The sequence below is a fragment of the Aspergillus udagawae genome, assembly GCF_001078395.1.
Source record: "Aspergillus udagawae IFM 46973 DNA, scaffold_2, whole genome shotgun sequence".
NCBI lineage: Eukaryota > Fungi > Ascomycota > Eurotiomycetes > Eurotiales > Aspergillaceae > Aspergillus > Aspergillus udagawae.
The window spans coordinates 1,918,936-1,938,831 of NW_025091265.1; the positions used below are offsets into that span (position 1 = coordinate 1,918,936).

General features: G+C 49.0%; 5 protein-coding genes across 5 annotated transcripts; 3 read left to right on the forward strand and 2 right to left on the reverse strand.

Moving 5' to 3' along the window:
- Positions 1-315: 315 nt before the first annotated feature.
- Positions 316-5,465, forward strand: Aud_002988 (DNA-directed DNA polymerase zeta catalytic subunit REV3; the record flags this gene model as incomplete). Its single annotated transcript, XM_043287945.1, has 2 exons — positions 316-550; positions 640-5,465. 2 exons carry the CDS (start codon positions 316-318, stop codon positions 5,463-5,465), a joined length of 5,061 nt encoding a protein of 1,686 aa, XP_043143880.1.
- Positions 5,466-5,988: 523 nt separating this feature from the next.
- On the reverse strand, positions 5,989-10,447 carry Aud_002989 (uncharacterized protein; the record flags this gene model as incomplete). The annotated part of the gene is made up of 4 exons (XM_043287946.1): positions 5,989-9,281; positions 9,353-9,818; positions 9,883-10,039; positions 10,095-10,447. 4 exons carry the CDS (start codon positions 10,445-10,447, stop codon positions 5,989-5,991), a joined length of 4,269 nt encoding a protein of 1,422 aa, XP_043143881.1.
- Positions 10,448-11,595: 1,148 nt separating this feature from the next.
- Aud_002990 (uncharacterized protein) lies at positions 11,596-15,206 on the reverse strand (the record flags this gene model as incomplete). Its single annotated transcript, XM_043287947.1, has 9 exons — positions 11,596-12,192; positions 12,252-12,368; positions 12,422-12,550; positions 12,610-13,827; positions 13,875-14,024; positions 14,077-14,694; positions 14,776-14,870; positions 14,921-15,068; positions 15,132-15,206. The coding sequence occupies 9 exons, from the start codon at positions 15,204-15,206 to the stop codon at positions 11,596-11,598; spliced, it is 3,147 nt and encodes a 1,048-aa protein (XP_043143882.1).
- A 748-nt stretch (positions 15,207-15,954) lies between these two features.
- On the forward strand, positions 15,955-17,863 carry Aud_002991 (uncharacterized protein; the record flags this gene model as incomplete). Its single annotated transcript, XM_043287948.1, has 4 exons — positions 15,955-16,293; positions 16,366-17,419; positions 17,467-17,648; positions 17,705-17,863. The coding sequence occupies 4 exons, from the start codon at positions 15,955-15,957 to the stop codon at positions 17,861-17,863; spliced, it is 1,734 nt and encodes a 577-aa protein (XP_043143883.1).
- Positions 17,864-18,604: 741 nt separating this feature from the next.
- Aud_002992 (aspartate-semialdehyde dehydrogenase family protein) lies at positions 18,605-19,811 on the forward strand (the record flags this gene model as incomplete). Its single annotated transcript, XM_043287949.1, has 3 exons — positions 18,605-18,632; positions 18,690-18,947; positions 19,006-19,811. The coding sequence occupies 3 exons, from the start codon at positions 18,605-18,607 to the stop codon at positions 19,809-19,811; spliced, it is 1,092 nt and encodes a 363-aa protein (XP_043143884.1).
- Between the last annotated feature and the right edge of the window lie 85 nt (positions 19,812-19,896).

A 19,896-nucleotide genomic window follows, 5' to 3' on the forward strand; every position in this document is an offset into this window, starting at 1 on the left:
CCACTTTCGCGCTAGACAGTCGAATTTAAGCCTGTCTCCGAAGTGCCGTGGATTGATTCGTCGTTCTTTCATGATCGGCGATAACATCGGTATCTGTCACGTGACTGGGCGTTTCTTGGGGCGCGTAGGTACTCTCTACTCTGTACATATGTTTACGATACACGTCATGTTCCCACTTCAAAGTCTCATTAAACGACGAAGATCATCCCAAGGATTCCTGGCTATGCCGCTAATTTATGCCCGCAAATGATATGATCCTTGATTTGCTTCCGCGCGCTATGTCGCAGACGGCTTTGGCTATTTTGAAACCATTCGATGGAGCCCTTTCAAGTGCGCCTGAACTGCGTGGATCATTATCAGGCGACCCCATCAGAATTTGACCCTCCCCTTCCCTACAGGGATGGAGCCGCTGGGAAATATGATACATCGAAAGTACCTGTGATCAGAATATTCGGCGCCACAGAAACTGGCCAAAAGGTCTGCGTCCATGTACACGGCGCATTTCCTTATCTATACATCGAATACGATGGGCCTCTAGATCCCGATCAAGGTAAGTTCAAAACGCGCTGCACTACACCAAGTCTTTTTCTCATCCGACCGCAGTTCGCTCCACAATCAGGAGTCTCCATCTCTCCATAGACCATGCACTAGCGTTGAACTATCGTCGCAATGCGTACGATAAGAAGACTGCGTTTGTTGCTCACATTACCCTGGTTAAAGGAGTCCCGTTCTACGGCTACCATGTGGGGTATTGCTTCTTCTTCAAAATCTACTTGCTTGACCCTGTCTACACGACCAGATTAGCGGATCTACTGCTTCAAGGCGCCGTGTTGAAGCGCCCTTTGCAGCCATATGAAAGCCACCTGCAGTATGTCCCGCAGTGGATGTGCGACTACAATTTGTACGGCTGTGCCTACATGAAGTGCAGCAAAGTCAAATTTCGGTCGCCTATTCCGGAGTACTTTGAGCTTTCGAATCTGTCCCATCGGTGGCATGATCGGTCAATCCAGCCTGATTGTGTTTCCGATGCAACACTTCTTCCAAAGCAGAGCCATTGTCCTCTCGAAGCGGATGTCTGCGTACACGATATTCTGAACCGCGTCGACATCAAGGAAAGACCTCTCCATGAGGATTTCACTGAAATGCTGAAGCCGATCGCTCAGAATGAACGCCTGGTTCCCAGTATGGCGGGTCTCTGGCAAGATGAGATTCGTAGGCGCAAGCAACGCATGGGCCTTGTTGACCCCGACAGTAGCCCCTTCGGACCCGAGGAACTGATGTCGTTCTCAGCTGATCCCAGAAACCATTCTGAGGGTGGCTGGATTCATGAAGACGAATTTCGGCAACTGATGTCGCAAATCGTTGCGGAAGAGCGCAAGCAAAATAGTGAAGATATGACTCTAGATAAAGTCTTGCGGAATGAACCTCTTGAGAAGAAGATCAAGACAGCCTTGGAGAGTGTCGAGGACTTTTTTCCGGACAAGATTGAGCTCACTCAGATGGAAATGCGGCAGTCTTTGATTGCAGTTGATGGAGACGGAGAAGCTCAGGTCAATGAGAATGCAGCCTTGTCTGCCGAGGCGGACATTGCCTTGTACTCGTCAGAAGATTATTACATCTCCAATCCTTTATCGGACGATCATGGAGCTGCTGAAGAGGTTGTTGATGGCGTCGATGACGGCGCCGGACATGGAATCTTTGATATGACATTTAAGAGCTTCGGACCACATTCTGCTGCAGCGGATGACATCGTGCCGGCCGAATCACCAGATCTTCCACTTAATGACGGGAAATTGCAGGAAAATGATCCGAACCACATTCACGGTGGCAACGCGTTTCATGATAACGCTGAGAATTCAAGAAGGATTCCTAAGCGATCACACCAGGAAATACTTGACTCTGGTGTTCCACGGAAGAAACTAAGATTCTTCGATGGCAATGCATCTCACTTGCCGGATAACAGCCTCCTTCAGCAAGCTGCTAACATCCCCGCTGTGAATGAAGGCCCTAAAGCTGCATTCAATGCCAGCGACAGTACATCATCTACATCGACTAAGAGGGTTTCTTCTCAGGCGACACCACCGGCTTCCCAGGACCCTCATTCGGAGAAAAGCGGGCAAAATAGAAGACTCAACTTCCCCGTTGTCAAAGATCCAAACGACCCTATGACAATTCTGCGTTTCAGCCAGGACTGCTCTCCCAAGGCAGTTCTGGAAATTGACAACCAGACTGTCTCTCAGCCTCCCGCCAGTGCTCAGAAGACTACCAGCGGAAGTGAGCCTACTTCGCAATTACAACCATCCTCGTCTGGCTTAGAGCCAAACAATTCAAATACTCATGTGTCCGATCTCGCGCCGATGATTTATGATGCATTCAATATCTCTGAAGGCGTTAGGGTTTGTTGCTGGCGGTACGCCTGCCCCAATGCCAGTGAAGTTTTGGCAACACTCGCAGACCATGGTTGTCCGTCTGTTATCTACCAGAAAGCATACTATAGTGACGATAAAGATGTCCCTGATCGACCACGAGATTATGCGGGTCGAGTATCCCGACTAGAAGGAGGCAGCATACATTATCTGCCTGATTTTGATCCTTCCGGACGGTCGCCTGCTATGCTCGGTGAGCCCGCTTCGATGTCGAGGGACCGATACCAACAAGAACAAATAGATCAGCATTTAAGGGTATCCTCCACTTCTAGAGTATGGGAGTTTGCTCCCGTACCCCCAAGCCGCGCAGAAGTCTTGGAATGGTTTGACAAAGAACAATCCGAGCGCCAAACGCAACCGAAAGCAGCTAAAGAGCCAGATACCGAGCCACGAATGAAGCCCAACGTTCTGTCGCAGATTGAGGGACCTACACAAAAGAACGATTACGGTTTCAAGTATTCTCAGAAAGGGAAATCTGCGAGCATCGAGCATCAGACCCAGTATATGAGCTCTATGAGCCTAGAAGTACATGTGAACACTCGGGGTGTACTTCTACCGAATCCGGAAGAGGATGAAATATCCTGCATCTTCTGGTGTATACAATCGGACGACGAGGACATGGACGTCAACGGCAACCTTCCAGGTGTTCATGTGGGAGTGATCGCTCAAGGCAGTGGCGATGGGCCGACATCAAAGTTGTCGAAGGCTTTGCGTATCGAACTGGAACGCGAACCCACAGAACTCGATTTGATCAATAGATTGGTCGATATTGTTCGCTATCATGATCCTGACATCATCACCGGCTACGAAGTCCATAACGGTTCCTGGGGATACCTAATTGAGAGGGCAAGAAAGAAATATGACTTCGACATATGCGATGAGCTATCCCGAGTGAGGTCACAAGCGCATGGAAGATTTGGCAAAGATGCTGACAGATGGGGCTTTAACCACACGTCTTCGATCCGGGTCACCGGTCGACATATGATTAACATATGGCGAGCTATGAGGAGTGAGCTGAATCTGCTACAGTATACTATGGAAAATGTGGTGTTCCATTTACTGCACCGTCGAATTCCGCACTATTCGTATCGGGACCTCACAGCATGGTATCAGAGTGGGAAACCTAGAAATCTGCTCAAAGTGGTCGAGTATTTCGTTTCGCGAGTACAAATGAATCTTGAAATCCTGGAGTCTAACGAACTGATTCCAAGGACCAGCGAGCAGGCACGGCTCCTGGGGATTGACTTTTTTTCGGTCTTCTCAAGAGGCTCACAATTCAAAGTGGAATCTCTGATGTTTCGAATCGCAAAACCAGAGAATTACCTACTCGTTTCTCCAAGCAGGAAACAAGTCGGTCAGCAGAATGCTCTTGAATGTCTTCCGTTGGTGATGGAGCCCCAGAGTGACTTCTATACGAGTCCTCTTCTTGTCTTGGATTTCCAATCATTGTATCCCAGCATCATGATTGCGTACAACTATTGCTATTCCACGTTTCTCGGAAGGGCCCGCCTCTGGAGAGGTCGCAACAAGATGGGATTCATGGACTACAAAAGACAGCCGCGAGTCTTGGAGTTGCTGAAGGACAAGATAAACATTGCACCGAATGGCATGATGTACGCAAAGGCGGAAGTACGGCGATCGCTCCTCGCAAGGATGCTTGCTGAGATACTGGAGACTCGGGTCATGGTCAAGACCGGCATGAAGATGGACAAGGACGACAAAGTGTTGCAGCGTCTTCTGAACAACCGACAACTTGCTCTCAAGCTGATTGCAAACGTCACATATGGCTACACATCGGCCTCGTTCTCCGGGCGAATGCCTTGCTCGGAGATAGCGGATAGCATTGTTCAATCTGGAAGGGAAACGTTGGAGAAGGCGATTGCCCTCATTCATTCTGTGGAAAGGTGGGGCGCCGAGGTGGTCTACGGAGACACAGACAGTCTTTTTGTATATCTCAAAGGACGGACACGCGATGAAGCTTTTGATATCGGGCAGGAGATCGCTAAAGCGGTCACTGACATCAATCCGCACCCTATCAAGCTTAAATTCGAGAAGGTTTATCATCCATGCGTGCTCCTCGCCAAGAAGCGCTACGTTGGCTTCAAATATGAGCATAGGAATCAGAAAGAACCTGAATTCGATGCAAAGGGCATTGAGACTGTGAGGCGAGATGGTACCCCAGCGGAACAGAAGATCGAAGAGAAGGCGCTGAAGCTCCTTTTCAGGACTGCGGACTTGTCTCAGGTCAAACGCTACTTTCAAAAGCAATGTGCGAAGATAATGCAAGGAAGAGTTTCGATCCAGGATTTCTGTTTCGCGAAGGAAGTCAGACTCGGTACCTACAGTGAAAGAGGTTTACTCCCTCCCGGCGCCATGATCAGCACCAAAAAAATGGTCGAAGATCCCCGCTCAGAACCGCAATATGGAGAGCGAGTTCCCTATGTCGTAGTCACTGGAGCTCCAGGATCAAGATTGGTTGACCGCTGCGTCGCCCCTGAAACGCTTCTCCACGACGCCGAGCTAGAGCTTGATGCCGAATACTACATCAACAAGAACATTATCCCACCACTGGAGCGGATCTTCAACCTTATGGGAGCAAACGTCCGCCAATGGTACGAGGAAATGCCAAAGTTTCAGCGAATCCGCCGCATCGAAGGAGCAGCATCCGTCGCAGGAAAAGATGCGAGGGGGAAGACCCTCGAATCGTACATGAAATCTTCATCGTGTATTGTTTGCAAATCCAAACTCGATGACACTGGTATCCCAGTGTGCTCCGACTGCTGGCATCAACCGCACATCTCGCTAGTGTCCCTCGTTTCGCGCCAGCAGCAGGCCGAAAAGAGGGTCTCTGATCTCCATCACATCTGTCAATCCTGCATGGGAGTCCCCTTTGGTGATGATGTGATATGTGATAGTAAAGACTGTCCTGTGTTTTATTCACGGACTCGGCATTTGGCGAGTTGGAAACATACCAGAGCCACATTGGAGCCTATCATCAAACTTTTGGAGGACCAAAGCGAGAGCGCTTTGGAATGGTAGATTTGGTATCAAAGGTTTTTGGATTTAGTTTGTTATGCAACAATGGGTTCGGGTAAAGGGAGTTGGGCGAGTCAATTTCCCCGTTTCGTTAGTTGGCGGCGTTTGGCATCGGGAGGAGCATTTGGGCTGATGCTGGCCATGAATAGGATACTCGCATTGCGTAACGCATATGGGGCAGTTAGCTTTCTTTCCTTGGTCACCGTACCTTTACTTTTGTGAACTCGGTCTGGGGAAGGTTTCAGTAACTTCATTAATCAAATGATATGAAGTCTGTTCATTATCCTTGATTTACTTGGCCGTGGTTGTAGGAAGAGCCACAAGCTAGAACAACGCTTTGAGAACAGGTCGACGGAAAAGCCTAGTCTAAGCCCAATAAAAAAAAAAGGGAAAAACGCTACCACGGTAGGAGCTGATTGATGGTAACAAAGTACGTAGTTTCTCGACGATGAGGCCTTTGAGTGCCGACCGAAGCGTCTGGGCGATGTGACACGAAACTTGGCCGCGGACCGGACCCATGGTTGTCCTAACTGTCCAATATCTGATAGAGCATGTCGAGTGCAGATGGCTTCACGCCATCGTCTTCCTCCACAATGTCGATGCATCTGCCCTTGATGCTCATGCTGACCATGTTCGTCTGCTTCTCCGAATCAATTTCCGCTCCCTTACCCTCAGCAGGTTTGTCGAGTGCCGGGTCGTCGTTGAGTTCCAGCAAGCTAGAGCCATCTGGGGCTGGGGCACTCGAATGCAACTGGTTGGAGGAAGGAGGGAAGCCGAGTTCCACAAGCCCGAAATCAAGCAGCTGGTCGAGAGACAGGATGCTGTCGCATCTATTCCGAATCGCGGATACCTCTCCCTCTTTACAGGGCTGTGATGACCGTTCGGGTTCCTGATCGCCCTCGAAGAGACCAAAGGGATCATCGTAGATGCACTTGAGAGAGTCTTGCATGGGCTCGGTCCCTTTGCGGTTCTCTTTGGGGACAGGAACGTCTTGACCAGGGACAGGATCTAGCGGATCCACGCTTGCGGTCGCAAGTGCACGCACAATGGGTGCTGGATCTGGCTCAGGTTCTTCATAGTGACCTAAGGCAATCTTACCCAGGATGTTGTGCAGGATCCAAGGGAAGCTGATAAAAGGCAGCTGATCGATTTTAGGTGTTGGCTTATGGAAAAGCTTTTCGTCGGGAGGATTTTCAGCGCGATACTTTTGAAGCGCAACAGTCATTTCCTCGTGGGTAACACGATACATTGCAACGGCCAGAGGAGCAAGCAGCTCGAAGCTGCGGCCCCCGACTCTCTCATAGCACTTCTTCCGGTACATGTCACGGAGGGTCGATGATATCAGTCCCAACTCTTCATGAAACTTGTAGTCCTTGCTCATATTGCTGTGGCTGAGCACAAAGGTAGACCAAACCTCGAACTCGGTCTTGATCTCATGCTGAGCCATGATACGATGCATGGTTGCGTCATAGTCAGCCTTGAGGTCTCGAGCAAATTGCACAAGATCATCGCTGACTCCCAGGGGGCATGTCAAGATTCGTTCGTCAAAGGGCATTTCAAGGCTGGGAACAAAGTCGATACGCTCCACGGCATCGTAGAGTTGCCCGAGAATCTTATTGGACTTATAGATCCTTTCCTTTGGCAGGTGCTTCTTCTCCATGAAGTGAGGCCACATTTTCGGCTGCAGGCTGCGCGTCATGTTTGCTGGCTTGCCCGTTTTGTTGTAGTCCACCGCATCGGAATGAAGCTGGGCTAGCCGTATGCACTTTTCTTCGTTGACACCGTCCTCGAGACGATCTGCCCAGGCAAGATGAGCGTGGGCGATTCTAGGGAGGAAATCATTCTTCATGTATAAGACGAAGAAAGAAGTGATGTGGTTCACCGTGACATCCTGATTGAGATCCTGGGCTTTGTCGCTAGTGTACTTCATAGGCTTGCGGAACCAATCTTCGGGAACAAGATCTTGATCCCAAATCACAAGGTAATCATCCCCGTCTAGATCTCCACCGGAGCACATGCTAGGAATGTCTCTATCCCCGGTGTGTGGGAAGACGACGACATCCTTCAGATGGCTCAACTGAGGAACATTGACGGCTCTGACTACCCGGATGTCACCAGGATGTAGAGACGGGTTGCGGGCAAGGATACAGACTCCCTCAATGACTTTGCACTTCCCAGTGTCAGGGCGACGAACCTGGACGAAGATCTCGGGTAACGCGCCTAGCTTCTCTTCATCAGAGGCGCTCTTAGCAGGGACTCTTTCAGAGTAGCCCCTGAGAATGCCAGTCTCATCCATGCATCCAAGCAAGTTCGCCCCCTTGTCAATCACAATTTTTGCTTTCTCCTTCAAATACTTGAGATGCCAGGCCTTCCAGAGTCTCATTATGGACGTGACGAATGGCTCTCTGGAACTCCTGAACCCATCCAGGACCATCTGACTGACAACAAGTGTCATCTGATTAGGGTCCACGTACTTCTTCAGCCAACACAGAGCCTGAGAATCACTCTCCATTGATTTGTTCAGACTCTGCAGCATTGCTCTGAGCTTATCATGAAAGACCCGATCTTGAATTCCTAGAGAGGAAAGAACGATAATCAACTGCCTATTCAGGGTCGCCATGGAGAACTGAGACCAGCGGATAATCTCCAAGCCGTTGTGAACCGCTGCAAATTTGTATTGACTCTTGCGGATGTGCACCTCTTGACGTTGGGCCTCGGGAGAAACAGTTAGCATTCCTTTGCAGCCTCCCAGACGAAACTGGAACGCCGACGGTGGGTCGTCACTTGGTGTTTTGATTTTGAGCTCGGAAGCTGCCATCTGCGCCAGGAACTTTGAAATTCGGCCCACACCGTCCGAAAAAGTGTATCCGTGTCGGACAACATCATCGATCAAACGGATCTGTACCGGACAGCCAGCTATAGCTCGGGTGGTTGAGAAGCACTGCCCCAGCCTTGCAGCATGCTTAGCAACGTTGCGTATGTCGTTGAATGTTCCCATCCAGGCTCGGATATTCGCAGCCGTCAAATTAGGAAGAGGAGCAAAGAAGTAGGCTCCATGCTCTCGAAATTGCGAGTTACCGAAGGCCAGAAACTCATAACGCCTGTCGCCAATGACGATACCATTCGCCAATGCTCTCTTAATGCGAGTAAACACCTCGTCCATTGTGTTGTCAACGGTTGAATTGATGCGGCCGAGTAGCCTTTCGTCCGTGAATCGAACACGAAGAAAGCGATCGGCATACTCGATATAATACCGAATCACACGGTTCGAGATATCAACAGATGGAGTATTATAGTAGATTGTGGTGGGTGTAATTCTGGCTGAGCGCATGTAGCAACAGTAAGAGGGTATCTTAGCGCGAGTTGAACCTTTGACGAACTTGAGATCGAAGATTCTCATCGGGTCATTATAGACTACTTTCTTGGTAGCCACATGTTCCAGAAGCTTAACCGCTTCGGGTTCCCCTAGATCGAGCAATTTGACCGCGAATTCGCGGGTCATGGTAAACTCAGAGAGGAAGTTGTGGGATAGACAGACCTCGAGCTGATACCGCACAGGGAAAGGCAGGTGAACATAAGATTCATCTCCTAATTCTTCCACGGAAGATACTATCTTCTTGGAGGCTTGTAAGTCTGCGAAGTCAATCCATCTCCAAATTGGTGGAGGTCTTTCCTGCGTCTGGTCCAATATTGAGAACCGGCTCGTATTCTCAATGGCGATATTGTAGTCTTTCAAAATGCTGCAAAACAATTCGAATCTTTCAGCATCCTTCTTGTTGAGAGCCTTGGGATATGTTATTCTAAAAGCGTTCCAGCGGCCTAGGGCAAAGTCGTTAGATTCGAATGGAAGGCGGAGGAAGTGAAAATCGAAGCCAAACACTACGACTTACCTATATCAATCACTGGTTTCGACCGCTTTAAGCTCACGGGTAGAGTAGATATCTCATCCGGGTTGTGTACCACGGAAGTCTGCCGATACCAGGAATCTGATTCTCTCCAAGAGATGTCATCAGTGAAAGTGACCCAGGTCTCTTGAATGCGTCGATGATAGATGGCAGGCGAATCCAGGAATGTTAGATGTGAGACTTCACCCGATTTCGGGTCCTGCATTTGGTACATTTTCACGAGTTGCACGAATGGAATCCTGAGGCGATATTCATTGTAAGTCTCGCCTGTCGAAGCTGATTTTAGCTTGTTGTTGAAAATGGGCAACTGGAAGTGAACGAAGAGGTCTCTACGTTTCAGGTCAATGACCAAAAAAGCCCGCTCGTTTCTTTCATTTCCAACGGTACGCATTGGAAGCATGGATGTCTCACTGAGGAGAACACCTATGCCCATTAATGCTATAGGCAATTTCTATATCGCTCATGACGAATCAGCATTGAAAGCTCGTACAGTAAAGAAAGGTGCTTAGACCCACCACCTCCGCAGGATACGTCGTATTAGGACGAACAGGACTTTGAATCTGAACATCTGGACGTTTGGGATCGAGGGTAATTGAGACGAATGAGGTCTTCCCATCTGATAGTGCGATGGGATACGTCCCATGGCACCAGAAATCTTTCTGAGGAGGAGGTCTGTTGAATTGGTTAGGCCAATGCATGGGATGGAGAGGTGAGCCTGTTGACCGACTTGAAGCGAATCTTTCCTCTGGATTCTCTATTTCCATGAAAGTCTTCAAAGATGTCTATCGAAACCACATGTCCCTCTCTGCTGAATGCTTGCCAAAGACAGTATGTGTCCGCTTCCCTCGGTATGTTGAAGACGTTCACAACCACCGACTCCCACAGTCTCCACGGACACAAGATGGTGGATGGGTGCTGTAGAACCTGCGGTATCTGTTGCCATTGATTCCGTTGTGGGTTCGCAGGTGGGACTGGCTGCCGTGAACGTGAGGACTGAGACGGAACTTGCTGTGTTGAGTGCTGCAAAGGACGCTTCCGCTCACGCAGAAGCGTACTTCTAGGTCGTGAAGCTTGAGGCATTGCTGTTGGTTTTACTCTTTTTGTGAACGGCAACGGAGAAGGTGAGGAAGACGTCGATGATTGTGAGAATGTTGAAGAAGATGGGCAAGAGGGAGGAGAGGGAGGAGAGGAGAAGAGGGAAGATGAGAGTGAGATGAAAGGGGATGGCAGTAGTGAGTGTAGTGAATGTGAATTAGCTCTGACTCTCCGGTGAGGGACCTGAGGCACATGGCCCCGATGTGTTGCAGGCCGAAGAGAACGTATTGAAAACCAGGATTGGCCATGAGCTCTCGCCTGATGGTTTCGAGGAACCCTTTCTCTTTCTCCACCACCCCGTCGATGAACTAGACTCAATTCACTATCTTCGTCGCTGAAGCTAGACAAAGTCGATACCGTCTCTGTTGTGGGACGTTCTTTTTCGATCAACAGAGTTTCCCTCTCCGACGGGTAGTTCAATTGCTGCGCACTCCGAGCCATCCTTCCATCTATGTGTCTCTCCATTTTGCACAAGGCAAAGGCCGCCGTGATCTCATACAATGAGGAAGCTCCTGGATGATGAGGCTAATGAGTCTAATCTCGAGGGAGTTATCTATCAGCAAAAGATTCAAACTCAAAAGGAAGCCACAACGTTGGAACAATCGAGAGGCTGTTGTGCCTCAAGAACCTGAGCGCAGCTCTTCAAAGAGAACTGTTGATTCCAAGAATGAAATTAGGATGTGGAGGCTTCTGGGAGACATACCGGTGAGCTGTTATACCTTGCGCGGCAATTTTGTATGCCTAATAAATGGTTCTAACACTGCAGTTTTTAGCAAGATTATCTTATGAGAGAATATAAAAGGATGGAAAGATGAGCGATAGAGTAGGGTCTTATACTGTCTATCAGGACGGATTAAAGAGGCTGGAACAAAGCATGCACGAGAGCAGACGCTAAAAGTGATACAGCTCGCTTAAGGTCTGTACGTGAATGTTCTAGAGGTGGAGCATCAAAGATGTCTCTGTTTCCTCCTGCCAGTGAAACCTTGCCTCTTTGTCTCCAATTCACGCAATAAGCAAGACAGCAGAGACGGTATTCGAGGATTTATACGGTACAATGTCCCCAGATCAATCTACATGGCAGTCGATACCACTATATCGACTGGTGTTTGAGCTTTCCTTAACGAAGCTTCGCATCATTGTTGGGACCTCAATGGGGGTACATGATCATCCGCCTCGGAGAGGGCAGTGCTAGTGAAAATGAAGTCCTTCGAAAACTCCAGGTCCATGTCGAGGTCAATGTCGTGGAAGTGGTTTTCGTCCCAGTTAGACCCGTTTTGAGTCCCTTGGAGTGATGCATTCGGAGTACACTGTGAAGCTTCACTTCGCTGCGAGTTCGACTGCCTATTCCGGTTTGCTTCTCCAAGGGCTTGTCTTGTACGACGTGGCCTCGCCTGGCTTTGACAAGCTGACTCTCTCAGATCCTTATTCGCAGCTGTGGTACTAAATCTTTTAGGACTACGGCCCGACTGCGGTGCGGCAGAAGCGAAGGAATCAGCAAGCATATTTTCGGACTGGCTTTGTGTGTCTTCATCTCTTTGAGGCGTTTGCTGTTGTATTGTGGCGGCTTCCGATGGCCCCAGGGTTGACCTGGAGCGCTGTTGTTTGCTTGCTACCTTTGGCTCTTTCGGTCCTGGCTTGAAGCCCATCACACTCATCAGACGACCAATATGTTGCTGGGCTTCGGAAAATTCGCGTGCTTTGACCGCCCTTTCTTCGCGTAGTTGTTGCACCTGCAGAGATTGGTGAGTCTGTGTCTTCCAAAAAAAAGGGTCAAAGTTTCTGGCTTCACCTTTCTCTCAAGATGCTGAATTCGTTTTTCTCTTACTTGCAATTCTTTTGTGGCGTTGGAAGCGGCTACCTGCATGGCGGCTTGCAGAGACTTCATTTCTTTTTTGTTCCCAGTGTACTATGGGCCTGAGTCAGAAGATTTTACTTTTGTTTTTGACCGCGACGTCTCACCTCCACAGTTATTTCCGATATCTGCGACTCATATTGCTTTTTGAGTGTGCTAACTTCAGTTCTGCGCGTTTCTTCGGCATTTCGAAGCGCGGCTTTGAGTTCCTGAACCTGAGCAGTCTCTTCATCCAACTGTGAAAGATATCAGCACAAAGTATTCCTTATTGCAGGAAAAGTAGGAAGTTTTGTACCATCTTTTTCAAGGCTTCCGTGTTCGAGTTCATGTGTCCTTGATCTGCCTGCAGTCTGCTTATTTCTTCATCCTTCTGTGCAAGTAGTAGCTTGCCGTGTTCAACGCATTCTTCTAGCCTTACTATGTCCTGTTTGAGGGCAGTGTTGTCCTCCAAAACAGTGCCCTTCTCCTTCGAGACAGTATCCAGTGTTTGGCGCAAGGCGTCATTATCTTCCTGCAAGTTCCGTGTTTCCAACTGAAGCTCTTCGATCTGGTCATCTTTCTCGGTGATTGAAGCAAGAAGGTCCAGCTCCCTTGTTCGAGCCTTTTCTCTTTCACTGTTGGTTGTTTCCTGGGAGTTGCGACGATGATCTTCCAGCTCCCTTCGCGCAGTGTCAAGGCTTGCTGATAATTCCTCAACGCGGGCAGAAGTTGACAGAGCATGCATTTCCAGACGGGAAATTTCTTGCTGCAGCTCAGATATTGTGCTAGAAGCTTGTTGTAGTTGCAGTTCCAGCTCGCTTTTCTGTTGCTGAAGTTGTTCAGCCTGAACAGCGATCTGATCACGCTCATCTTCAACTGCTCGGAGTGGCGCTTCAATGGTAGTGCAACGCTGTTCGAGGTCGAAGCAGACCTCCTCCATCTTCCGAATTAAGTTGTCATGGGTCATGCGCGAACTGAGCATGAGAGTCTCTGCTAACCCAGTCTTCCAATCGTCTCTCGAAGTGGGACCTCGTTTTGGGAGTCCAGTTAACGGAAATTTGACTCGTAAATCCCACGGTTCGAATCCGGAGAAGCTACATTTGTTTTGTGGGATCAACTGTTTTGCCTTCAGTAAACAATTTGTCATATTGCTGGTTCCAGTCGGGTTGCAGGCTCCGGAACCCATTGCGCCCAACAGTGACATATGGGAAGTAAACACGATTAAGTCGAACAATAACTCATTTGCAGAGTTGGAAGTCGAGGCATAGCAAAGATTGGCACCCCGGCATTGCGAATGGCTTGGTTTCTTAGGAAAGATTTCAGCTAACTCGTTCAAGGTGTGGCTGATCTCTCTTAAATCGTATGTCGCCATGGCTGAACTTAAGACTCGGGGTTCCAGGCTCTGAAGACCAAGAAGCACAGACCTCGATAACTCGATCAACTCGGCATTTGCACTATGATTATCGCAGTGTGTTTTCAATGCTGTGAATGTGTGATTCATGAGATCGCAAATCGCAGGCTTTCCCGAAAGAATCTGATAATAATCAGTACGCTTCTAGACCTAAGTGACGACTAACTTACAGCATTCGCCTTCACCAAACGTGGAATAAGATATTGAGGTACAGCTCCACGAGAGTGCCTTTCTTGAGTAAGGAGGTCTTGCAAAGCAAGTCGAGGTACTTCAGGTGACAACGCGCTGTCTGGTAGAAGTGAGACAAGGAATGTCACGCCCTATGTTTGTTAACAGTCGGCTCGGCCGTCTCATACGTCGCACGCATCATACCATCATTTGCACTTGCCAGTCAATACCATTCCTGTTGACTTTCTCGCAAAGTTTAGCAATTTTGTGAGCGTTGTTCGCAATCCAGCAGTCCTTCTGGCCCTGCTCTACGCTGTCACAAATCTCGATTGCTAATCGGATACTCTCTGCTGCCTTCCCCGGTGGCAGATTGTCGCAACTAGCGGAGCATGCGAGGATCACGCGCAGGATAACGAGGTCCAGAGTCTTTAAACCGCGCTTCTGGCCGAAAAAATGCTTGACATTCTGCAGCCAAGATGGAAATTGTGGTTTGTGTTCTCTTTCAGCATTAGTGTCCCAAAAAGATGAGATTCGGGCAAAGGTAGCGAGACAGAGGAGACTGCCCATGTGGTCGTCGAGATTCCGCAGTGTCTTAGTAAGCTCGACCTGAAGGCTCGACATTGTCTCCGGACATATTTCAAGTAATACTCCGGGGACTGGTTCCAGGCCGGTCATGATTTGATATAGCGGGAATATGGTTTCTGAGCATGGATTCTCTCCCATCGCGTTTATCAACCTCATGATGAATGTGGCCAGACGAGCTGGAGCAATGAAGTTCAGGGAACGAGGAGAAGAAAGAATAGCAGTGCAGAGTGTCATCCACTACCATCATCAGTTCATGTGCACTGGGATCAAGACAGGAATTGAAGTATTTTAGCAATTCCCAAGGTTGAATGAACAAACCTCAGGTTCATCGTTTTCTAGGGCCTTCTCCAGGAACTGGTCAAGTACAGCGGGATATCGCTCCAGCAGAGCATCGGAAACAGCCGAGACAGATGCTACGGGACGTAAGGCTTAAACCTTGATGGACAGCGCATCGAACACTCACCGAAAGCATTCAGTAACGGCACAGCGAAACGAGACCGAGACAGTCCGTCGACAAGCACATCGACCAAAGCTCCAATTTGGCATGGTTTATGAGTAGCCCAGTCATTAACCAAACCATTGGAGTCATTCTGAATAATATTTTGAAGGCTCTATCGTTGTATGTCAGCTATCAAAATTCTCTATATTCGTTATCAAGCGGGGTACAGATTTACTTGGAGCGAGGGCGCATAGGGGGCCGTGATGAGGCGCTCCACTTCGTGTACTAGGAGTGATAGCTTGTCTGACATGATTTCATCTAGACTGACCCATAAGAGGAGAATACTCTTCCGTAAATACTTGATAACCCGAGTAGTGGAATCGTGAAGCCTTCAAACAGTGGTACCGTCTTAATTCTGCATGAGATGCAGGAATGCAAAGTTTAGCTTTTCCGCTGGTTGCCCCATCAACGGCTGCCCATCATCTCTTGACCTCATGGCAAAGACTCAATCTTCAATCACCACGGAAAAGCAAAGTCAGCAAATGATACTCGTCTCACAATTCCCCTATATGACTATTAAGCATGCAATTCGAACTTGCAGCTTGATCCTCGCCGTCCCTCCCGTAGTGGTGGAGCTGGTCGGCATTAATTCCGCTCTTCGGATTTGAGGCCGATCTGGGGCAAAACCGGGGCAATGAAGATTGACTCCGAATGCGGTAGGTCATTTAGCGTGGGGGAGACAAGTCATAGGGCCTATGATGGTCCTTAATATATATTAATGTACTGTGAAATCTGGACTCGTCCCACGTTCTTGTTCGTCCTATTTTCGTGAGATGTTATTCGGCCGAATACCGATGAGCTCCTCATACCTACATTCAATGGCGTTAGTGCTTATAAGGTGCGGCTGCAAGATGCACAATTACCGAAGAACAGCAACGAACAACTTGACCTAATAATCATCCTTCTCCCACTTGGTTCTGTGCACATCTTCCCCAGTTAATTATTCTTCCATGACTTGAGGAAGTTTCCTGCTCAAGTAGTACCTTCAACTTCCCTTCATGTCAGCCATACGAAGCCATCTTCTTTCTCGCGGTTTCCCCGCATATCCCCGCGCACTTCTTCGGCAAACCAAAACTCACCAGCTGCAAGTTTCGTCAGTCGGAGCTACTCGGTATAACAGCTCCAATAGCTCAGAGGTTACTTCTAAAAGCCAGAGGAATTTTACTAGATCAAATTTCCCCGCTCAAGCGGCTCCCAGCTTCTGGACGTCCGGCAAGGCGCTCCTTGCCTGTGTCTTGGCTGCCAGCATTGGCTACGCATATGCTGCCACTAGTCGGCCGTCGCGGTTGGAGAGCTCAAAAAAGCCTCGATATGGGACGGCAAAGGATTTCGAAAAGGTGAGAAATTCGAAATCGATTGCTCTGTCGAGCCAAGCATATGATGCTGATTCTGGCCTCAACGATGCCTAGGCCATTGCTGAATTGCGAATCACGCTCGGCGATGATGCTATTAGTACGGACGAGGATGAACTTCAACAGCATGGATACTCAGAATGGTCTTCCGTGAACGCGGATCGTCTTCCGGTCGCCGTTGCCTACCCAACGTGCACAGAAGATGTGGTGAAGATCGCCAAAGTTTGCCACAAATACAGGATGCCGATGGTTCCTTACTCCGGCGGTTCAAGTCTCGAGGCAAACTTCTCAGCTCCTTACGGCGGGTTGACCATTGATTTCGCCATGATGAACGAGATACTTGAGATTCACGAAGATGATATGGATATCGTCGTCCAGCCATCCATCCAGTGGATGGAACTGAATGAAAAAATCAAGGATACCGGTCTCTTCTTTCCAGTCGATCCTGGTCCGTCCGCAATGATCGGTGGCATGATTGGGACCAACTGCAGCGGGACCAATGCAGTGCGCTATGGAACGATGAAGGACTGGGTGATCAACCTGACAGTTGTCCTGGCAGACGGCCGGGTAATGAAGACTAGGAGACGCCCCCGGAAGACCTCCGCTGGCTATAACTTGACAGGAATGTTTGTAGGCTCTGAGGGTACTTTGGGTATTGTCACCGAAGCAACTCTCAAGCTCGCTCCGATTCCAGAACAGACTCGGGTCGGAGTGGTCGCATTCCCCACAATTCGGGATGCTGCGTCGACTGCCATGCAGCTTATACGAAAAGGAATCCCGGTACAGTGCATGGAAATTTTGGACGATGTCCAGATGGATGTCATCAACCGTGCTGGCGGTACCGGCCGGACTTGGAAGACTTTACCCACACTTTTTTTCAAGTTCTCTGGCACTAAAGCTGGAGTTTCTGATAGTATCAATCTGACGAGAGAACTTGCCAAGAGCCACAATGCAGCATCATTCGAGTTTGCCCGAGACGACCGAGAGGCACATGATCTTTGGTCGGCGCGAAAGCAGTCGTTATGGAGCATGATGTCCTTGCGGAAGGAAGGTTCGGAAGTGTGGTCAACAGATGTTGCCGTTCCGATCTCCAGGCTACCTGATATTATAGGTAGGGATCAATGTAAATTACCTTCGAACTTGTGCTGACTTGAATAGAAATTTCAAAGAAGGAGCTTGACAACCTGGGGTTGTTCGCCAGTATTTTGGGTCATATCGGAGACGGAAACTTCCATTCGAGTATAATGTACGACAGAAAGGATGCTGACCAAATGGAGCGGGTTGAGAAGGTCGTCCACGACATGGTCGACCGCGCCCTAGAGATGGAAGGATCTTGCACTGTTAGTATAACCAAGCTCCTCACTGTATCCGCAAACTAGCTAACTTCAAACGACAGGGCGAACACGGCGTGGGGCTGGGCAAGAAGGCATCTTTGAAAAAGGAGCTTGGCCCGGCTACTCTTGATGTCATGCGTAGCATCAAGAAAGCCCTTGATCCCCACTGGTTGTTGAACCCTGGTAAGATCTTCGACTACGAAAGTGAGGCATCAACATGAGGTAGAGCAAGAGAAAAATAATTACCCTTCAAGACTTCTCCAGATGGAGTTCTTGCCTCGGCCGCCATGCACTCGAGACGATGATACCATAGCTCTTACGTGCATATATTGGCTGACACCAATGATTTTATGAGCAATTTGTACATCTATGATGTGAATAATGATAGCAAGCGACCTACCTACCTACCTACCTACGGTCCTACCTTAGATATAGTACCTTACATATCTCATTGAATTCATCCAATCATATTGCTGGATTTTACTGACTAGGTAGCGCGCAGGTGGTGGGTGCTGACTCATTGTGGGGCTTAGCGCAGGACGGTGAAGCGATATCGCAGTGCGCAAGTAAGTCATAAAAAGGTACCTTGATATTGTTGCCACAAGCGTCTTCTCCTCAAACCCTCGGTGAGCATTATTCAAAAGGTTAGTTAATATATTCCCTGTGCGTGGCATTGTTCGTGTGTTGCCTTTGTCAAAAGAATATGATGTCTGTCACCTGAAGGAGTGGGCAATGGAGACTCTGCCTGCGGGGCATTGAATTCTAGATGAAGGCTTTTTGAGTCATACACTTGGATTCGCCTGCTTTGCCCAAGGCTTTGCATGTCGTTCGATTTCTTTGCATGCCTGATGGATGATGGACTTCTCATTCTTCGAATTTAGCTCATCCCTATTCTATCCAGCCAATTGACTCAAAAACCAGGTCGACTGAGCCGTACTTCACCCTGATTACTCTAAATCACGATGGCATCATATCCCAAGAAGAAGTGCGGTATGGGCATATTGTTCAGTCCATATCTCCCCTAAATCATTACTCACAGCGCGACAGGTGTCCTGGGCGCCACCGGTTCGGTCGGCCAACGATTCATTCTCCTCCTCGCGGACCACCCTTTCCTAGAGCTGCACGCCATTGGCGCATCGAATCGCTCGGCCGGCAAGAAATACAAGGATGCTGTCAGATGGAAACAGACTACAGCTATGTCTGAGAGGCTTAGCAATCTCGTCCTGCGCGATTGCAGGGCTGATCAGTTCAGCGACTGTGACCTTGTCTTCTCAGGCCTCAACAGCGACGTAGCTGGTGAAATTGGTACGTGATACTATTATCTCGAGATTAAAATGTGAGGGACCGCCGCTGACCCTCGCAGAGATGGAATTCATCAAGGCCGAAATCCCTGTCTTCTCTAATGCCAAGAACTATCGAAAGCACCCCCTTGTTCCTCTCGTCGTCCCTACCGTCAACCCCCATCACTTGGATCTCATTCCTCACCAAAGGAAAGAGTTCGGCCTGAAGAAGGGTTTCTTAGTTTGCAATTCTAACTGCGCTGTGATTGGCGTTGTCATCCCCTTTGCCGCTCTCCAAGCCAAGTTCGGTCCTGTTGAGGATGTGGAAGTTTTCACCGAACAGGCCGTGTCTGGCGCTGGCTACCCTGGTGTTCCCAGTATGGACATCATGGACAACGTTATCCCTTATATTAGTGGTGAAGAGGACAAGCTTGAGAACGAAGCCCAAAAGATTCTGGGTTCTCTGAACGCCGATGCCACTGCCTTCGATGAACAAAAGGGGCTTACGGTTGGAGCCACCTGCACTCGTGTTGGTGTTACCGATGGCCATATGGCTTTTGTCTCATTGCGGTTCAAGAACCGGCCCAGACCCAGCGCGGAAGAAGTCAAGCAGGCTATGCGAGAATACCAATCCGAGGCCCAAAAGCTTGGTTGCCCTTCTGCTCCTCAAGAGGCGATCAAAGTTTTTGATGAGCCTGACAGACCTCAACCCAGACTTGACCGGGATATCTCGAAGGGATACACTGTCAGTGTGGGACGTGTTCGTGAAGCAGCATCGGGCAGCCACTTTGACCTGAGATTCGCTGCACTCTCTCACAACACCGTCATCGGAGCCGCAGGATCGTCTATCCTCAACGCCGAGGTTGCAGTCATCAAGGGCTACATTTAGACTTGTGCAGACTTATTAAGAGCATTTGTTGTATAGCGATTCGAGGACGAAAATACCGATTTCAGTTTTATAGACATCTAATCAT